A 21,829-nucleotide genomic window follows, 5' to 3' on the forward strand; every position below is an offset into this window, starting at 1 on the left:
CAGCAGGGACCCAACAAGCGGCAGATCCGGGGAGACTCCCCTTCTTCTCCCCGGGAGAAGAGGTGCAGGAGTGCACCGCAGGGATCTGCTGGGTTTGGAGACTCCACCCGGGGTCCGGTGCCAGAGATAGAAACACTCAGTCACAGGCCGGGTGAGCACGGAGTGCGGCCGGAGACCGGGGAGATGGGAGCGATTGACTGCTTTTCTCTGGGGGCGCACTGAGGAGCGGGGCCCCGAGTTCTCGGCTCCTCCTGGGGCGGAGATTGGGAAGCCACCATTTTCACTCTCGGCCTCCAAAGCCGTAGGGAAAGCTTGCAGGGAACAAAAGCTCCCGAGAGCAATCCCGAGCAGATTACTTAGCCCGGACCGGCAAGGGTGGGGCAATTCCACCTCCGGCAAAGACATTTGGGAACCACGGCAACGGGCCCCTCCCCCAGAAGATCAGCGAGAACAGCCAGCCAAGACCAAGTTTACCCATCAATGAGAACGGCAGAACTCCAGCGCTAGGGGAACAACGCACATAGAATCCATGGCTTTTTTACCATGATTCTTTAGTCTTTCAAAGTTAATTTTTTTTAACTTTTTTTTTGAATTTTTCTTTTTCCCTTTTTCAACCAACATCTTATCAATCCCTTTTTTAAAAAACATTTTTATTTTTCATTTTTAGAGTCATATTCTATCCCTTCATAGTAGTTACCCATATTTTTGGCATATATATATATATAAGTTGTTCTCTCTTTAAAATTTTGAGATAGTTATCAAAATATACCCTAAATCTCTAGTGTATGGTTTTTTTCTACTCTCCTGCCTGATCACATTCTCTCCCTTTTTCTTTTTCTTTTCTTTTCTTTTTTTTTTAAATCCTCTTCTTTTTTCAAACAATGTCTTATCAATTCCTTTTATAAAATTTTTTATAATTTTCATCTTTACAGTCATATTCCATCCCTTCATCATATAAACCCTTATTTTTGTACATATATAAGTTTTTCCTTTCTTTAAAATTTTGGGAGGCACTTTCTTCTAACAGACCAAAATACACCTAAAATCTAGTGTGTGGCACTGATCTGTGTACCAGCCTGATCATATTTGATCATATTCTGGTTTTTTTTGTTTTGTTCTGTTTTTGTTGGTTTCTATCTTTACCTTTTTCCTTTTTCTCTTTCCCTTTCTTTTCCCCTGGTGTCAGGTCTTTTCTGATTTGTTTAGAGTATATTTTCTGGGGACATTGTTACCCTGTTAGCATTTGTTCTCTCATTACTCTGTTCTCCTCTGGACAAAACGACAAGGCGGAAAAAATCACCTCAACAAAAAGAACAAGAGGTAGTACCGACTGCCAGGGACCTACTCAATACAGACATTAGTACGATGTCGGATCTAGAGTTCAGAATTATCACTTTAAAGATACTAGCTGGGCGGGGCACCTGGGTGGCTCAGTTGGTTGAGCAACTGCCTTCGGCTCAGGTCATGATCCTGGAGTCCCAATCGAGTCCTGCATCGGGCTCCCTGCTTGGCGAGGAGCCTGCTTCTCCCTCTGACCCTCCCCCCTCTCATGCTCTCTCTATCTCATTCTCTCTCTCAAATAAATAAATAAAATCTTTAAAAAAAAAAAAAGATACTAGCTGGGCTTGAAAAAAGCATGGAAGTTATTAGAGAAACCCTTTCTGGAGAAATAAAAGAACTAAAATCTAACCAAGTCGAAATCAAAAAGGCTATTAATGAGGTGCAATCAAAAATGGGGGCGCTAACTGCTAGGATAAATGAGGCAGAAGAGAGAACCAGTGAGATAGAAGACCAAATGATGGAAAATAAAGAAGCTGAGAAAAAGATAAACAACTACTGATTCACAGCAGAATTCGAGATATAAGCGATACCATAAGACGAAACAACATTAGAATAATTGGGATCCCAGAAGAAGAAGAAAGAGAGAGAGGGGCAGAAGGTAATATTGGAGCAAATTATAGCAGAGAACTTCCCTAATTTGGGGAAGGAAACAGGCATCAAAATCCAGGAGGCACAGAGAAGCCCTCTCAAAATCAATAAAAATAGGTCAACACCCCAACATCTAATAGTAAAACTTACGAGTCTCAGACACAAAGAGAAAATCCTGAGAGCAGCTCGGGAGAACAGATATGTAACCTACAATGGTAGAAACATTAGATTGGCAACAGACATATCCACAGAGACCTGGCAGGCCAGAAAGGACTGGCAGGATATATTCAGAGCACTAAATGAGAAAAATATGCAGCCAAGAATACTATATCCAGCTAGGCTGTCACTGAAAATAGAAGGAGAGATAAAAAGCTTCCAGGACTAACAAAAACAAGGAATTTGCAAACACAAAACCAGCCCTACAAGAAATATTGAAAGGGGTCCTCTAAGGAAAGAGAGAGCCTAAAAGCAACAGACCAGAAAGGAACACAGACAATATACAGTAACAGTCACCTACAGGCAATACAATGGCACTAAATTCATATCTTTCAATAGTTACCCTGAATGTAAACGGGCTAAATGCCCCAATCAAAAGACACAGGCTATCAGATTGGATTAAAAAACAAGACCCATCGATATGCTGTCTGCAAGAGACTCATTTTAGACCCAAAGACACCCCCAGATTGAAAGTGAGGGGGTGGAAAACCATTTACCATGCTAATGGACACCAAAAGAAGCTGGGGTGGCAATCCTTATATCAGACAAATTAGATTTTAAAGCAAAGACCGTAATAAGAGATGAGGAAGGACACTATACACTACTTAAGGATCTATCCAACAAGAAGATCTAACAATTGTAAATATCTATGCCCCTAACATGGGAGCAGCCAATTATATAAGGCAATTAATAACAAAAGCAAAGAAACACATCGACAACAATACAATAATAGTGGGGGACTTTAACACCACCCTCACTGAAATGGACAGATCATCTAAGCAAAAGATCAACAAGGAAATAAAGACTTTAAATGACACACAGGACCAGATGGACTTCACAGATATATTCAGAACCTTCCATCCCAAAGCAACAGAATTCACATTCTTCTCTAGTGCCCATGGAACATTCTCCAGAGTAGTTCACATCCTAGGCCACAAATCAGGTCTCAATCAGTACCAAAAGATTGGGATCATTCCCTGCCTATTTTCAGACCACAGTGCTTTGAAACTAGAACTCAATCACAAGAGGAAAGTCAGAAAGAACTCAAATACATGGAGGCTGAAGAGCATCCTACTAAAGAATGAATGGGTCAACCAGGAAATTAAAGAAGAATTTAAAAAATTCATGGAAACCAATGAAAATGAAAACACAACTATTCAAAATCTTTGGGATGCAGCAAAGGCAGTCCTAAGAGGAAAGTATATAGCAATACAAGCCTTTCTCAAGAAACAAGAAAGGTCTCAAGTACACAACCTAACCCTCCACCTAAAGGAGCTGGAGAAAGAACAGCAAATAAAGCCTAAACCCAGCAGGAGAAGAGAAATCATAAAGATCAGAGCAGAAATCAATGAAATAGAAACCAAAAGAACAGTAGAACAGATCAACGAAACTAGGAGCTGGTTCTTTGAAAGAATTAACAAGATTGATAAACCCCTGGCCAGACTTATCAAAAAGAAAAGAGAAAGGACCCAAATCAACAAAATCATGAATGAAAGAGGAGAGATCACAACCAACACCAAAGAAATACAAACAGTTATAAGAACATATTATGAGCAACTCTATGCCAGCAAATTAGATAATCTGGAAGAAATGGATGCATTCCTAGAGATGGATCAACTACCAAAACTGAACCAGGAAGAAATGGAAAACCTGAACAGACCTATAACCACTAAGGAAATTGAAGCAGTCATCAAAAATCTCCCATGAAACAAAAGCCCAGGGCCAGATGGCTTCCCAGGGGAATTCTACCAAACATTTAAAGAAGAATTAATACCTATTCTTCTGAAACTGTTCCAAAAAATAGAAATGGAAGGAAAACCTCCAAACTCGTTTTATGAGGCCACCATTACCTTGATCCCCAAACCAGACAAAGACCCCATCAAAAAGGAGAATTACAGACCAATATCCTTGATGAACCTGCCTGCAAGAATTCTCACCGAAATACTAGCCAATAGGATCCAACAGTACATTAAAAGGATTATTTACCACGACCAAGTGGGATTTATCCCTGGGCTGCAAGGTTGGTTCAACATCCGCAAATCAATCAGTGTGATACAATACATTAATAAAAGAAAGAACAAGAATCATATGATCCTCTCAATAGATGCAGAAAAAGCATTTGACAAAGTACAGCATCCTTTCTTGATCAAAACTCTTCAGAGTATAGGGATAGAGGGTACATACCTCAATATCATAAAAGCCATCTATGAAAAACACACAGTGAATATCATCCTCAATGGGGAAGAACTGAGAGCTTTCCCCCTAAGGTCAGGAACACAGCAGGGATGTCCACTATCACCACTGCTATTCAACATAGTATTAGAAGTCCTAGCCACATCAATCAGACAACAAAAAGAAATAAAAGGCATCCGAATCAGCAAAGAAGAAGTCAAACTCTCACTCTTTGCAGATGATATGATACTTTATGTGGAAAACCCAAAAGACTCCATCCCCAAACCGCTAGAACTCATACAGGAATTCAGTAAAGTGGCAGGATATAAAATCAATGCACAGAAATCAGTGGCATTCCTATACACCAACAACAAGACAGAAGAAAGAGAAATTAAGGAGTCGATCCCATTTACAATTGCACCCAAAACCATAAGATACCTAGGACTACATCTAACCAAAGAGGTAAAGGATCTGTACTCAGAAAACTATAAAATACTCATGAAAGAAATTGAGGAAGACACAAAGAAATGGAAAAACGTTCCATGCTCATAGATTGGAAGAACAAATATTGTGAAGATGTCAATGCTACCTAGAGCAATCTACACATTCAATGCAATCCCCATCAAAATACCATCCACCTTTTTTAAAGAAATGGAGCAAATAATCCTAAAATTTGTATGGAACCAGAAAAGACCCCGAATAGCCAGAGGAATTTTGAAGAAAAAAAAAACAAAGCTGGTGGCATCACAATTCCAGACGTCAAGCTCTATTCCAAGCTGTCATCATCAAGACAGTATGGTACTGGCACAAAAACAGACACATAGATCAATGGAACAGAACAGAGAGCCCAGAAATGGACCCTCAACTCTATGGTCAACTAATCATCGACAAAGCAGGAAAGAATGTCCAATGGAAAAAAGCCAGTCTCTTCAACAAATGGTGTTGGGAAAATTGGACAGCCACATGCAGAAGAATGAAACTGGACCATTTCCTTACACCACACACAAAAATAGACTCAAAATGGTTGAAAGACCTCAATGTGAGACAGGAGTCCATCAAAATCCTAAAGGAGAACACAGGCAGCAACCTCTTTGACCTCAGCTGCAGCAACTTCTTCCTAGACACATGGCCAAAGGCAAGGGAAGCAAGGGCAAAAATGAACTATTGGGACTTCATCAAGATAAAAAACTTCTGCACAGCAAAAGAAACAGTCAACAAAACCAAAAGACAACCGACAGAATGGGAGAAGGTATTTGCAAATGACATATCAGATAAAGGGCTAGTATGCAAAATCTATAAAGAACTTATCAAACTCAACACCCAAAGAACAAAGAATCCAATCAAGAAATGGACAGAAGACATGAACAGACATTTTTCCAAAGAAGACATCCAAATGGCCAACAGACACATGAGAAAGTGCTCAACATCGCTCGGCATCATGGAAATCCAAATCAAAACCTCAGTGAGATACCACCTCACACCAGTCAGAATGGCTGAAATTAACAAGTCAGGAAACGACAGATGTTGGCGGGGATGCGGAGAAAGGGGAACCCTCCTACACTGTTGGTGGGAATGCAAGCTGGTGCAGCCACTCTGGAAAACAGTATGGAGGTTCCTCAAAAAGTTGAAAATAGAGCTACCATACGATCCAGCAATTGCACTACTGGGTATTCACCCCAAAGATACAAATGTAGGGATCTAAAGGGGTACGTGCACCCCAATGTTTATAGCAGCAATGTCCACAATAGCCAAACTGTGGAAAGAGCCAAGATGTCCAATGACAGATGAATGGATAAAGAAGAAGTGGTGTATATATATACAATGGAATATTATGCAGCCATCAAAAGGAATGAGATCTTGCCATTTGCAACGACGTGGATGGAACTGGAGGGTATTATGTTGAGTGAAATAAGTCAATCAAAGAAAGACATGTATCATATGACCTCACTGATATGAGGAATTCTTAATTGCAGGAAACAAACTGAGGTTTGCTGGAGTGGGGGGTGGGGTGGGAGGGATGGGGTTCCTGGGTGATAGACACTGGGGAGAGTATGTGCTCTGGTAAGCGCTGTGAATTGTGCAAGACTGTTGAATTTCAGATCTGTACCTCTGAAACAAATAATGCAATATATGTTAAGAAAAAAAAAAGAAGATAGCAGGAGGGGAAGAATGAAGGGGGGGAAATCGGAGGGGGAGAGGGACCATGAGAGACGGTGGACTCTGAAAAACAAACTGAGGGTTCTAGAGGGGAGGGGGGTGGGAGGATGGGTTAGCCTGGTGATGGGTATTAGAGGGCACATTCTGCATGGAGCACTGGGTGTTATGCACAATAAATCATGGAACACTACATCTAAAACTAATGTAACGTGTGGTGATTAACATAACAATAAAAAAATTTAAAAAAATAAAAGATGCGATGATATTTGAACTGGATCTTAAAGGAATGAGTATAAGAGAATTTGGGACAAGAGCATTCTCAAAAGAAAAATCTAAATATTTTGGGAATATTGTATTAGAGTAATTTTAATGGCAGAATCTAAGAATCTGTTTAAAATAGGAATATTTTAGAAGGTATTCTAATGGATATACCATAGTAGTAAGTGTGTCAAATCCTTTCTTATTCAAGAAATGGCATACATGTTTTTAAAATTATAAATTGTTTTTGAAGACGTTTTTGAGAAATTTAATCCAGAGTTATCTTATGTAGATAATTCTTAGGAAATACATCACTTTTTTTTTAAGTTTTTTTTATTTAAGTAATCTCTACACCCAACATGGGGCTTAAACTCACAACCCTGAAATCAAGAGTCCCATGCTCTTCTGACTGAACTATCCAGACACCCTTATCACTTGGTTTTTAATAAATATATTTAAGTAGCTATTTGAGCCGTTATTAATTCAACAAACTACAGTGTTTCAGTTAAATATCATAATGATTTACTTTTCACAGAAGTAGAGACTACACCTTAGCTTTTAGGCAGAAAAATAAAAGGATTAATGTATAATAATAGTAATAATAATAATATAAATATTTGATGTGTCTTATATTATTATAAGAACTTCATATATATCTCATTTTCTTGAAGGGCCAACAAGGCAACTCACCATTATTTGTTAAGAAAATGGATATTAAGTAATTTGTGCAAAGATCGTGATAACATAAAAATGATCACTTTTGAGCATTTTCCATGTATAGGACACTGTATACCAGTTCTGGCCATCTCAGCAAGTTATGAAGTACCATTTTCTTTTATTGATGAGGAGTCCAGGGTTCAGAAAGGTCAAGCAATTGCTTCATGTCAGGTAGCTAATAGGTGGTTATATCAATTAGCTGTGGTCACAGTAATGCTGAATAACCAACCACTACAGAATCATAGTCGCATAAAGCAGTACATTTATTTAGCTTATGAGTGTACAGATCAGTTGTGGTAGCTCCACTCTATGTATGTCTCATCCTTCTCCTGGGCAGCCTGCCAGTCCAGGCATGAGGTTCTCATGGCAATAATAGAAGCACCAGAGACAAGCCCATTGTGCGTTTGCTTTTGCAGCCTTTGGTCACATCATTTCAACTACTGTTTCAGTGGCCAAGCAAATCACATAGCCAAATCCAGTATTAAGGTGTGGGACATACATTCCTCTTTAGTGAGCAAAATCACGTAACAGGACTGAGCCCATTAATGCAGCCTTCCACAGTGGGTGAGTTAAGGTTTACGCTCAGGTGACTCAGCACTTAGAGCTTATGATTCTTGACTGGCTTTCTATCCACATTTTAATATCCTTAAACCTAATTTTAAAAAGTGGTTTTGTTTGGTTTACTCAGTGTTTTTGCAAACCAAGCTCTTCATTTTTTCTCTGTGACTGTAGCTATTTAGAGGAAACTAGTAAATTTATTCATGGACATCTCTCCACCCTTGGTTCTTTTAGGCTCGATTCTGGGTTCAGGTGATGAGGGATTTGCGGAATGGAGTAAAACTTAAGAAGGTCCAAGAGCGGCAGTACAACCCTTTGCCCATTGAATATCAGCTCACGCCTTATGAGATGCTAATGGATGATATTCGATCCAAAAGATACACTTTGCGAAAAGTAATGGTAAGTAACAAAGAAAACTATAAACAGATTGAAGTGGTTATTCTTCAGTAATCTTATTTGTTGAAAATGTGCTTCTCAGTATTACATTTTCAAAATCATTTCTTCCTGTAGAAGTAATACACTGTCATTACAGAAAATTTGAAAAATACAGTAAGCTCAAAGAAGCAAAGTGACAAATGGGTAATTTCACAACCCAGAGAGATATTTTGTTAACATGCTGGTGTATAACTTTCAGTCTTTTTTTAAGATTTATTTATTTATTTTAGGGAAAGAGAGAGCAGGCGGGCAGGGGGAGGGGCAGAGGGAGAGAGACTCTCAAGCAGACCCCCCGCTAAGCACAGAGCCTGACACGGGCTCAGTGTCATGACCCTATAATCGTGATCTGAGCAAAAATCAAGAGTTGGATGCTTAACCAACTGAGCTACCGAGGCACCCCCAATCTTTTTTCTATACATTTTATTTGGACAAAATGGATTAATATTGAACACTTTGTTTTGTAACCAGTTATTTTCACTTAACATAGTATATGAACATTTTTCCGTGTCATTATGTGTTCAAAATCATCATTTCTAAATGACTACCTCTTTTATCGCTTTGTGGCTATACCAGAGTTTATTAAACCATCAACTTGTATCAAGTTGTAAGCAGCCTATTTTGTGTATCCTTTCATTTAAATCTTCTTGAATATCAACAGTGAAATCTTTGAGTTAGGTTCTTAGAAGTGGAATCCTAACAGCACTATGTCTGAAATACATCCTGAATGTGACTACTTCTCACCGCCACCACTTCAGATGCTCTGCATTCCAAGCCACCATCTCTCGCTCACACTATTACAGTGGCCTCTAAGTGACCTTCCTGCTTTCACTCTTGCCCCTTTTAGTCAATTTTCCCCCAAAATAGCCAGAGTAAATCTCTTAAGGTAAAAATGTGATGATGTCATTGCCCTGCTCAGAATCTTCCACTGTTCTCCATCACACTTGGAACAAATTCCACATCCCTACCTTGGCCTGCAAAGCCCCACAGAGTCTAATACAGGTTACCTTTGAGAATTCACCTCCTACAACCCTTCCTGGTTATTTCCCCTCCTTAGCCATGCTGGTGTCTGTTGCTGTCACATGCTCCTGCAACTGAGCCTTCGCTCTCCCTTTTCCTGGAACTCTCTTTTCCCACACATCTACATAACTTGCTTTATCACTTGTCAGGTCTCTGCTCAAGTGTCGCTTCATAGAGCCTTCTCCTCTTCTCTCCCCACGTGTTTCAGTAGTTCACATTGCCATGTATTTTCAGATTCGCTCTCTATCTTACCATTATAGGGACTTAGTTCTTTCACTGTTATATCCCCTGTGACTAGCCCATGTACCTGACACACAGCCAGTTGCTGAATACTGTGCCCAACAAATAGTTGTGGGATGAATTAATGAATTATATCCACATTTTTTAAGAAAATTTAATTAGTTATTTTATATGGAAGATTCTTATGAAACACATGGCTTAGTTTTAAAGTAGATTTAAGTAGGGCGCCTGGTTGGCTCAGTCTGAAGAGCATATGACTCTTGATCTTGGGGTCAGGGGTTTGAGCCCCAATTGGGTATAGAGATTACTTAAATAAATAAACTTAAAAAAATAAATAGATTGAAATAGCTCTTTGTTAATTTTAATAAGCTGCAATATTGTAGCTCTAAGTATCATGTTGATTTACTTCTTAGTAAATCTGATCTCCTTTACAAATGAGGAAACTGAAGTTTAGAGGTGCTGCATAACTTCCCAAGTCTGAACTAGTTCATTTTCATTCTGTCTGACCTCAGAATCTGTGCTGTGTGCTACACACATGTGGCCAAATTGCCCTTTAGTTATATTGTGATGATTACTATTTACAACATAATAGTTTTTTCCATTTCTTCCTATCCTTGACCAAAGTGGGTGTCTTTTGGGATTGACAAATTTGACTGGGAGAAAATTCTCTTTCGTTTTTAAAATCTATATTTCTTTGATTACAAGTGCATTTAAGCATTTAAAAACATATACCAGGGCGCCTGGGTGGCTCAGTTGGTTAAGCGACTGCCTTCGGCTCAGGTCATGATCCTGGAGTCCCTGGATCGAGTCCCGCATCGGGCTCCCTGCTTGGCAGGGTGCCTGCTTCTCCCTCTGACCCTCCCCCCTCTCATGTGCTCTCTCTCTCTCTCATTCTCTCTGTCTCAAATAAATAAAATCTTTAAAAAAAAAAAACATATACCATTTTTTTTTTTGTATTTCTTAATTTTATTTAACAAATTTTTTTAAAGATTTTGTCAGAGAGAGAGCGCGCACACAAGAAGGGGGAAGGAGCAGAGGGAGAAGGAGAAGCTGACTCCCTACTGAGCAGGGAGCCTGATGCGGGGCTCCATCCTGGGACGCTGAGATCAGGACCTGAGCCGAAGGCAGATGCTTAACCAACTGAGCCACCCAGGCGCCCCTAATTTAACAAATATTTATTGAGCACTTCTTGTGTGCCAGGCACTATTCTAGACTCTGGAAAAGGACATAATACAGTCCTTATTCTCAGGAAATTCACAGTATGGTGGGAGACACTGGTAATTAGGCAAGAATTAACAACGGTGTGCTAAGCTAAGTCTAAGAGTCTATATGCCAAAAAACAATGTTCAAAGTCCGAGGAATAATGGGATTTGACACAAGAAAAAAACAGGTTCTCCATAATGGGAGCCCTTTGCACTCTATAATTCCTATGAAGAATGAATGTAGATGGTTTCTTTTTTAAATGTCTTCACAGTATTTCCTAGTGCACTGTTAATTATTTACCCAAGACTCTGTTAATAGACATTTAGATTGTTTCCAGTTTTCATTTTTTTAATTAGTATGATGAATATCCTCAAACCAACACCTCATCTAATTATCTCCTTGGTTTGAATTTCTGTTGGTGAGATGGATAGATCAAGGATTATGTACATTTTAAATTTTAATACATGTTGCCAAACTTTTCTCCAGAAGGACTGTATCAATTTACACTTTTACCAACAATGCAAGATAATTTCTGTTGCCAATACTTGGCAATGCTGTCTTTTAAAAAATGCCTACTTATCTGAACTTTATCCTGAGTGGGAACACTTAACAGTAATCACAGATGATTTTCCTCCTTATTCTAAAGGAATTATTCAGAAATTCGTATTATTGATTAAAATAAGTAAATGTTGCTTCTGCTTAATAAATTATTAACACTTCTAACTAAAGTCTTTTACCTGTCACCCACAATAGAGCTAAATCATTTTATTTTTCATCAGAAAAAATAATTATGCTAAGTAGTAGTTAAATTTGTCTGATACTAAGAATTACATGGGATAGGAGCACCTGGGTGGCTCAGTCCATTGGGCATCTGCCTTCAGCTCAGGTCATGATCCCAGGGTCCTGGGATCAAGCCCCACCTTGGGCTCCCTGCTCAACCAGGAGTTGGCTTCTCCCTCTCCCTCTGCCCTTCCCCCCACTTGTTCTCTCTCTCTCTCTCTAATATATAAATAAAATCTTTTAAAAAATTAATTACATGAGATGGATTTCTCTTGTAGATGCTGATCTAACAGGTCTCAGCTGGGTTGTAATATGTTGTAAAACATATAATATTGGGTGAGACTTAATTAAGATCATGTATTTGGGAAATAATGGTATGTGATTATACATAGACATAATGACAAAGAACTGTGCATCCAAGTTGGAAGGTATTTACAAGCATAAATAATTATTCTTCTGTAGTAAATGAAAGGTTTTTAAAGAGTCTGGTTTTTCTTTCTCCCATTCATTCATTTTAAGGTAAAATTCACATTAAATTACCTATTTTAAAGTGTCTATACAGTTCAGTGGCATTTAGTATATCCACAGTGTTGTGCAACCTCCACCTCTGTCTAGTTCCAAAATAATTTCATCACCCCCAAAGGAAACCCTGTAGCCATGAAACAATCACTCCTAATCTTCCCTCCCCTGAGCCCCTGGCAACTACTTTTCTACTTTCTGTCTCAGTGGATCTACCTATTCTGGATATTTTATATAAATGGAATCATACAATATGTAATGTTTTGTGTCTGGCTTCTTTCATTTAGCATAATGTTTCCTAGGTTCATCCATATTGTAGCATGTAGGAGTACTTTATTCTTTCTTATGGTGGAATAACATTCTGTTAATATGCATATACCATGTTTTATTATCCATTCATCACATGATGGATATTTGGTTTCTTTCCATCTTTTCACTATTGTGAATAGTGCTGCTATGAACAATCATGTACAAGTTTTTGTTTGAAAACTTGTTTTCGATTCTTTTGGGTATATACCTAAGAGTGGAATGGCTGGATCATATAATAATTCTGTGTTTAACTTACTGTGAAATCACCAAACTGCTTTGCACACCACTTGCACCATTTTATGTTCCCACCAGCAGTGTATGAGAGTTTCAGTTTCTCCATATTCTTGCCAACACTTTTTACTGTCCATTTTAGTTTTTAATTATACCTACCATAGTAAGTATGAGGTAAAATCTCATTGTGGTTTTGATTTGCATTTCCATAATGACTAATGATGTTATATGTGTTTTCATGTGCTTATGAGCTATTTGTATGTCTTTGGAGAAAAGTCAGTTCAGATCCTGTGCCTATTTTTTAGTTGTGGTGTTTGTATGGTTGAGTTATAAAAATTCTTTATATAATATGGGTATTAGACTCTTGACAGATGAATGATTTGCAAATATTTTCTCCCATTCTGTAGGTTGTCTTTTCACTCTCTTAACAGTGTGCTTTGAAGCATAAAGGTTTTAATTTTACCAGTGTCCAATTTATCTATTCTTTCTCTCCCGTTGCTCAGGCTTTCAGTGTCATATCTAAAAATACATTACCAAATCTAAGGTTATAGAGATTAACCCCTAAGTTTTCTTCTAAGACTTCTATACATTTAGCTCTTTGATCTGTTTTAAGTTCATTTTTGTATATGGTGTGAGGTAAAGATCAAACATAATTCTTTTGTATTTTTTTAAAGATTTTATTTATTTATTCATAAGAGATAGAGAGAGAGGTAGAGGGAGAAGCAGGCTCCCCACTAAGTAGGGAGTCCGATGTGGGACTTGATCCCAGGACCCTGGGATCATGACCTGAGCCGAAGGCAGAAGCTTAACCGGTTAAATCTGAGCCACCCAGGCGCCCAATTCTTTTGCATTTTGATACCCGTTTGTCCCAGCATCATTTATTTATTTGCTGAAGAAACTATTTTTACCCCCATTTAATGGTCTTGGCTCTATTGTGATAAATCAGTTGAATGCATGAGTTTATTTCTCAACTCTGAATTCTATTTCATTGATCTGTTATGATTATCCTATGCCCATCCCACATTGTGGGGTGATTATAATGTAATACATATATTATAGTTAATTATTGTAGCTTTGTGATAAGCTTTAAAATCTAAAAGTGAGTCCACCAACTTTGTTTTTCTTTTTCAAGATTGTTTTGGTAATTCAGGGTTCCTTGAGATTCCATGTGAATTTTAGAGTAGGTTTTTCAATTTCTGCAAAAATACCATTAAGAATTTGATAGAGATTGTATTGAATCTCTAGATCACTTTAGGTTATATTGTCATCTTAACAATATTAAGTCTTCCAGTCCATAAACATTGAATGTCTTTCCATTCATTTATATCTTCTTTTATTTCTTTCAGCAGTGTTTTATGGTTTTCAGTATACAAGTCTTACACTTCATTGGTTATATTTGTTCTTAAGTATTTTATTCTTTTTGATGTTACTAGGAATGGGATTGTTTTCTTTGTTTTTTTCTGGGCCATTCATTTCTAATGTATATACATTATACATACATATACATACTATATATACATATATGTACACATACAACTGATTTGTGTACGTTGCTCCTATATCCTGCAACTTTGCTGAGTTTATTAGCACTAATAGTTTTCTTGACGGATTCTTTAGGATATTTTTTTATATATATGATCATGTCATCTGTGAAGAGAGATACTTTTACTTCTTCCTTTCCAATCTGGGTGCCTTTGTTTTGTTTTTTTTCCAATCGGGTGCCTTTTAATTATCCTGTCTAGAAATGTCAGTGTTGAATGGAAAAAGCAGGCATCCATGTCTTCTTTCTGATGTTAGGGGGAAAGCATTCAGTTTTTCATCATTGAGTAGCTATGGATTTTCACAAATGACTTATCATGCTGAGGAAGTTTCCTTACATTCCAACTTTGTTGAGTGTTTTTATCATGGAAGGGTGTGAGAATTTTGTCAAATCCTTTTTCTGCACCAATTAAGACAATTGTGTGGGTTCTTTTGTTTCATTCCATTAATGTGGTATATTACCATTAATGTGGTGTATATTTCCATCCTTGCATTTATGGGATAAATCCCACTTGATCATGATGTATAATCCTTTTTAATATACTGCTAAAGTCAGCTTACTAGGAGTTAGGAGTTTAGCATCCATATTCAGAACAGATTTAATCCATAGTATTATAATGTCCATGTCTAGCTTGATATGAGGGTAATGTTGGCCTCATAGAATAAATTAGGAAGTGTTACCTCCTTTTCTAATTTTTGGAATAATTTGGGAAGGATTGAGATTAATTCTTTTTTGGGTGATGGGCATTAAGGAGGGCATGTGATGTGATGGGCACTGGGTGTTACATGCAACTAATGAATCACTGGACACTACATCAAAAACTAATGATGTACTATATGTTGGCTAATTGAATTTAAATAAATAAAATAAAATAAAAGTTTGAGTAGAATTTACCAGTGAAGTGTTCTTGTCTTGGGCTCTTCTTTTTTGGGAGATTTTTGATTGCTGACTCAATTTTTTTACCTATTACAAGTCTGTTCAGATTTCCTTTCTCTCTTCTTTTTTTTTTTTTTTTTTTTTTTTTGAGAGAGAGAGTGTGTGAGCAGGGGCGAGGGGCAAAGGGAGAGAGAGAGAGAGAATCTTAAGCACAACACATGGCACTGTCTCATGATCCTGAGATTATGAACTGAGCCTAAATCAAGAGTCAGACACTTAACCAACTGAGCTACCCAGGTGCCCCTCCTTTCTCTTTCTCTCTACTTCCTCACTTTCTCCCTCCATCACTTTCTTCCTTCCTTCCTTTTTAATCAGTTTTATAGTTTATGTCTTTCTAGGCATTTGTTCCTCTCACCTAGATTATTTTATTTGTTAATGTACAATGATCATAGTATTCTCTTATAATGCTTTGTATTTCTGTAAGGCCTGTATTAATGTCTCTACTTTGATTTCACTTACGATATTTGTATTTTGAATCCTCTCTTTTTCTTGGTCAGTCTGTCAATTTTGTTGATCTTTTCAGTGAAACAACTTTTGGCTTTGTTATTTTCATCTATTTTTCTATTCTTTATTTCTTCTCTAATCTTTATCATTTCCTTCCTTGTGCAAGTGATGGGTTTAGCTTGTTTTTTCTTTTTACACCCTTAAGATATAGAGTCAGGTTATTGATTTGAGATCTTCTTTCTTTTTTTCAAGATTTTATTTATTTATTTGATAGACAGCGAGAAAGGGAGCACAAGCAGGGGGAGTGGCAGAGGGAGAGGGAGAAGCAGGCTGCCTGCTGAGCAGGGAGCCCAATGCAGGGCTCGATCCCAGGACCCTGGGATCATGACCTGAGCCGAAGGCAGACGCTTAACGACTAAGCCACCCAGGCACCCCGAGATTGTCTTTCTTAATATAGATCTTTACCTCTATGAATTTCCCTCTGAGCACTGTTCTTACTGCATTCCATAAGTTTTTGTATGTTGTGTTTTCATTTTCATTAATTTCAAAGTACTTTATTATTCTACTCGTAATTTCTTCTTTGACCTGCTGGTTATTAGGAGTTTGTTTTTTAAATTTCACATATTTGTGAATGTTTTCAGCTTTCCTTCTGCTAGTGGTTTCTTTCCTTTCTTTGTGATTAGAAAAGATGCTTTGTATTTCAGTCTTTTTAAATATGTTGAGACTTGTTTTGAGGTCTAACATGGAGAATGTTCTTTTTGCATTTAAGAAAAAGACTGTTGGGTAGAATGTTCTATGTGAGTTGGTTTATTTTAAGTTAGATTATATGTTCAAGTTATCTCTTTCCTTACTGATCTCTCTAGTTGTTCTGTCCATTATTGAAGTCTCCAACTATTATTATAGAACTATTTCTATTTTTAATTTTTTCTATGTTTGCTTCATATATTTAGGTGTGTTTGTATTTATAATTATTATATTTTCTTGATTTATTGACCCTTTATCAGTGTATAATGTCTTTCTTTGTCTTTTGTGACAGTTTTTGTCTGAAAGTTTATTTTGTCTGATATTAATATAGCCAGCCCAGCTCACCTTTGATTACTGATTGCATAGAATATCTTTTTTCATACTTTCACTTTCAGCTTATTCATGTCTTTGGATCTAAGTTGAGTCTCTTGTAGACAGCACAAAGTTGGATCATGTTTTCTTTATCCATTCTGTCAATTTCTTCAGTTAGAGAGTTTATTCCCTTTATACTGAACACAATTACTGACAAGGAAGAATTGATTTCTGCCTTTTGATATTTATTTTCTATATGTTTTAAATCTCATTTGTCCTCTAATTTTTTCATTGCTGCCTTCTTTTGTGATTTTTTTTTTCTTATATCCCATTTAGATTCTCTTCCCATTTTTTCTGTAGTTTTTAAGCTTTTATTCTTAGTAGTTCCCTGGAGATTACAGTTGATATCTTACCTTTATAACAGTCGAATTTGAACTAATATCAGCTGCGTGGCTCAGTCGGTTAAGCCTCCAACTTTTGGTTGTGGCTCAGGTCATGATCTCAGGGTCATGGGATTGAGCCCTGTGTTGGGCTCCATACTCAGCATGGAGTCTGCTTGTCCCTTCCCCTCTCCTTCCGCCCCTCCCCACCATGCACATGCGCTCTTTCTCTCTCTCTCTTTCTCTCTCAAATAAATAAATCCTTCTTTTTTTTTAATGTTTTCCATTTCCAAAACATTGCTAAAGGGGAGGCTGTAGTGGGTGGCAACAAAAATAATTTTTAGTATGATTTAATATCTTAAACTGTATGTTTTTGTGTTATTATCATGGATACTAAAAATAATTTTTATGCTTAAGGATTTGGGACAAAAGTTGAATAGCAAAAATGCACTTAACTGTAAATATAAGGAATGACTTTTGGGCCTATTGACCAGATCTCTCAAGTCTAATGAAATAAATTTCTTAGTTGTGAGTATTTTATATGAATTTGAGAATGTTGCATGTGATTCTCTTTGACCTCCTCCTAGTATATTATGAATGTAATCTGGTTTTTCCAGGCTTCAGCCTGGGATATAACAGCAAACTCAGATGTTTCAGAGCAGGTAAATGTAAATGAGTGACTTGGGCTAGGTTCAAAGCTAGCAAAGCTTATCTGTGGTAATCAAAGTCAGAATAGTGTTTATCACTGGTGGGGGTGGGGTAGCAACTAGGAGAAGGCACCAGAGAGCTGCTAGTATTCTAGATTTTGGATGATGGTTCAATAGGTTATGTTCGTTTTCATATAATTAAGATTTCTGCACTTTACCATATATACATTGTACTTCAGTAAGCAAATTTACCCCCAAAGTTGACATCTACTCTCTAAAAGAAATAGACTTCAATACTACAATATATTCCTTTCTGCATACCACACTTATTGTTTGAATTCCACAGTTACGCATGCATTATCAGGCTACTCTTTATCATGTGTGTGTGTAGAGGAAGATTCAAGTTTTAACCATGTAGTTTCATCTTTGGATGGTGGTTTCTTTTGACAAAAAGCTAAATAAGTTCTTGGATTATGGCGGCTGTGAGTAGCAACATTTCATGATATTTACAGACATGCTGTCTCATGAAAAAAGTCACTTGAGGATTCAGTGCTTCTGTGCTTAATGGCAAGAATCCTTTCATTTACTTGAAATGTTAAAATATAAGGAAGAACAGCGGGAGTCTGGCATTTTAGGCAGAGATGGCTCCCATGCCACCCCATTTGGTGCCAGCTCCATATCTTAGAAGTTCTGCCCAGCTGACCAGGATAGAACATGGCTTTATTTGGAACAGTAAAGAGCCATTATCAAAAGCAGTAGAGAGGGTGACAATTAGGAGAGCTAAGGAGGCTAGACTGTGGCCTCAGTTGTGGCTAAGACCACTCAGAAATTGAACAAAGTAACTTAGGAAACAGGACAAAGTTGGGTAAGATCCCACTTACTCCTGCGGGTCTCAGAGGTTGTACTCGTGCTGGGCCCACTTGGGAGAAACTGAGGAGGTGAGCTCTTTGTCCCTGGCCAAATAGAGAGGTCTTGTGAATGCAGAAAGTAAAAACTGGGCAGACATTTAACTCCCGTGATAAAGGAAGGGAACCTTACTGGCGTCACTGTGTACTACTTCTGACCTACCATTGGCTGATCGCTAAGTACTTTGCTGACCCAGGGGCAACCCCTAGGAAGCCAAGCTTAAAAATAAAAACAAGAATTTTAATGAGAAAAAAAAAGTACTGAGCAGAGACATTCAAATCTACATGTGGCAGGGGAAGTAGACTTAACAGAATTAGTTACACAAGTCACCAAGCAAATAAACAACAATACCCATCCCCTGCAAGGAGAGATCAAAATCTAGAGTTCTTACAATATATTTTTTAAGTGTCCAGTTTACAGCAGAACATTATAGACAAAAAAAAAAAAAAAATGTGGCCCATAGTAGTAGCTCTTAGTACAGGAACAGTTATGGAATGTACATTCCAAAGACAGGGTGTGGGGGGTAAGGAGCCTCGAATTGCCCAGGTCCAGCCAGTGGTCATGTCCTCTCACTGACCTCTTCCAACTGTAAACCAATAAAACTTCAAAAAGGTAACATAGGAGAACGTCTTTATGACCTTGAGGTAGGCAGGGAGTTCTTTAAATAAGACAGGTGTGTACATTGTGCACCAGAAGACTTACACAAGAATATACTAACTAGCATTTTTGCAGTACCATAATGTGGAAGTGACCTAATGTCCACCAACAGTGAAATAAATAAATTGTGAGCAAATAAATGGAATAAGAGCAAAGAAATTAATTTCTCCTACATGCCACAATGTAACTGAATCTCTGAGACATAATGGTGAGCAATAAAAGCCAACCCCACAAAAAGCCCTACATAGGATTCCATTCATATATTTTTTTAATTCAAAAAAGCTATTCCTTTGTAAGTGTATAGGAATGCCTGTTCTGTATTCTTCACTAATACTGTGTTACACTCTCAAACTTTTATCTACCAGTTTTACAGGTCTGATCTCATCTAATTTCCATTTCTTTATGAGTAAGATCAAACATCTCTTTAGATGTGTTTTAGACAATATGTATGATGCTTAATTAAGAGCAGTGACTCTGGAAATAGGGTGACTATGTTAGAATCTCAGTTCTGCCATCAACTCAATAGCATTTTGGGCATGTTACATGTACATATATATGTATATATACATATATACAGATACTGGTTTTAAAAAGTGAGACAACCTGTTTTCTATAAAATTTTAAGAAGAGGGAGAAAAAGGATTTTTACTGAGTTTTCTAAGAAGCTCAGAGCACAGAGAAACACTGAATAGCCTGATTATAAAATAAAGCCCAAATGAGGTGGAGAGTGGATATAGAGTATGTTTTCCACTTCAGTACTGTAACTACTGAAATGTGGAAAGAGGAGGAGAGGCTAAAATATTAGACACAGACCAGGTCATCACCTCAAGGAAATGAAATTGGGATCTCAAAGAAATATCTGCACTCCCATGTGTATTGCAGCATTATTCACAATAGCCAAGTTATGGAAACAGCTTAAATGTCAACAGATTAATGGATAAAGAAAACGTGTATGCATCTACAGTGGAATAGTATTCAGTCATAAAACAGAAGAAAATCCTGCCATTTGCAACATCATGGATGAACCTGGAGGACATCATGCTAGGTGAAATAAGCTGGGCACACAAAGACAAATACTGTATGATCTCACTTGTATGGTGAACTTTAAGAAATCAAACTCATGGAAGCTGAGAGTAGAACAGTAGGTTTCCAGGGGCTCAGGGATGGGGGAACTGGAAAGATGTTGGTTAAATGTTGGTCAAAAGTCACAGGTTTCAGTTATAAGATGAGTAAGTTCTGGGGACTCAGCATGGTGACTATAGTTAATAATACTGTATTGTGTACTTGAAATATGCTAAGAGCATACGTCTTAAGTGTTCCCCCCCCACACACACACACACACAAAACAACCAGTAACTGTGTGAGGTGATGGATGTGTTAATTAGCTTGGTTGTGGTAAGCATTTCACAATGCATATACACATATCAGATAATCATGCTGTACACTTTAAATATGCATAATTTTTCTTTGTCAGTTCAACCTCAATAAGGCTGAGGGAAAAAAGAAATCTGATTGGGGCCCAATATTAATCCATAAACTATAGATCAGCTTTGTACATTTTTAGTTTTTTTTTTTTTTTAAAGATTTTATTTATTTATTTGAGACAGAGAGAATGAGAGAGAGAGAGCACATGAGAGGGGGGAGGGTCAGAGGGAGAAGCAGGCACCCTGCCGAGCAGGGAGCCCGATGCAGGACTCGATCCAGGGACTCCAGGATCATGACCTGAGCCGAAGGCAGTCGCTTAACCAACTGAGCCACCCAGGCGCCCAGTTGTTTGGTTTTTTTTTAAGATTTTTTTAAATTTATTTATTTGACAGAGAGAGACACAGCGAGAGAGGGAACACAAGTAGGGGGAGTGGGGGAGGGAGAAGCAGGCTCCCTGAGGGGCAGAGAGCCCGATGTGGGGCTCGGTCCCAGGACCCTGGGATCATGACCCGAGCAGAAGGCAGATACTTAACGACTGAGCCATCCAGGCACCCCTTTACTTGTAATCTTATGTCACCATTGGTGGTTCTGCTTTGCTTAAGACAAAAATAGAAAAAAGAGTTTTTTCAAGACTCAAGTTATTTAAGCTTTTTGTTTGTTGAAGGTTCTGTGAGCTTCAGAATGACAGGTGATTTTATAAATGTGTTCTTTATAATAATTATCAGTGATTCATCTGCTTGCCATTTAATCTATTCAGCTATAAATAATACATTTTTTGAACTTGGAGGCTGTGGGTAGGAAATGAAGACAAATGGATAGATGTTTCTCCTTCATGGTAGCCACTGTTGTTTTCCTTTTCATGCTAAATCCATGCAGTTCATTTAAGTAAGTGTATACGGAGCAAGGGGCTGGGCAGATGGAGGTTCCAATGTGAGCAGGTTCATGTGGGGAAGTTTTCAAGTTTTCAGTCTAAAAAGCTAAAATTCTTATTAATTCCTTATTTTATGTAAATGTACCTGATAAATGAGAGTGGAAATTCAACTACTCATTTAATTAACTTCAAAAACTGGATGTTAAAAATTTTTTTTATTCTTATC

The 21,829-nt window shown here is 37.8% G+C and overlaps 1 protein-coding gene across 2 annotated transcripts in view; it reads left to right on the top strand.

The window, feature by feature from the left end:
• The window catches only part of SPIRE1 (spire type actin nucleation factor 1), a 204,719-nt gene that overhangs the window by 128,399 nt on the left and 54,491 nt on the right, over window positions 1–21,829 (top strand). For both annotated transcript variants that reach the window (XM_035013854.1, XM_035013855.1), the window contains exon 6: window positions 8,242–8,406. In XM_035013854.1, the coding sequence (XP_034869745.1) occupies window positions 8,242–8,406 (165 nt within the window). The remainder of the gene's footprint in view (window positions 1–8,241; window positions 8,407–21,829) is intronic.

Source organism: Mirounga leonina, unplaced genomic scaffold, assembly GCF_011800145.1.
Source record: "Mirounga leonina isolate KUSES-001 unplaced genomic scaffold, KU_Mleo_1.0 Mir_167, whole genome shotgun sequence".
Taxonomy (NCBI): Eukaryota; Metazoa; Chordata; class Mammalia; order Carnivora; family Phocidae; genus Mirounga; species Mirounga leonina.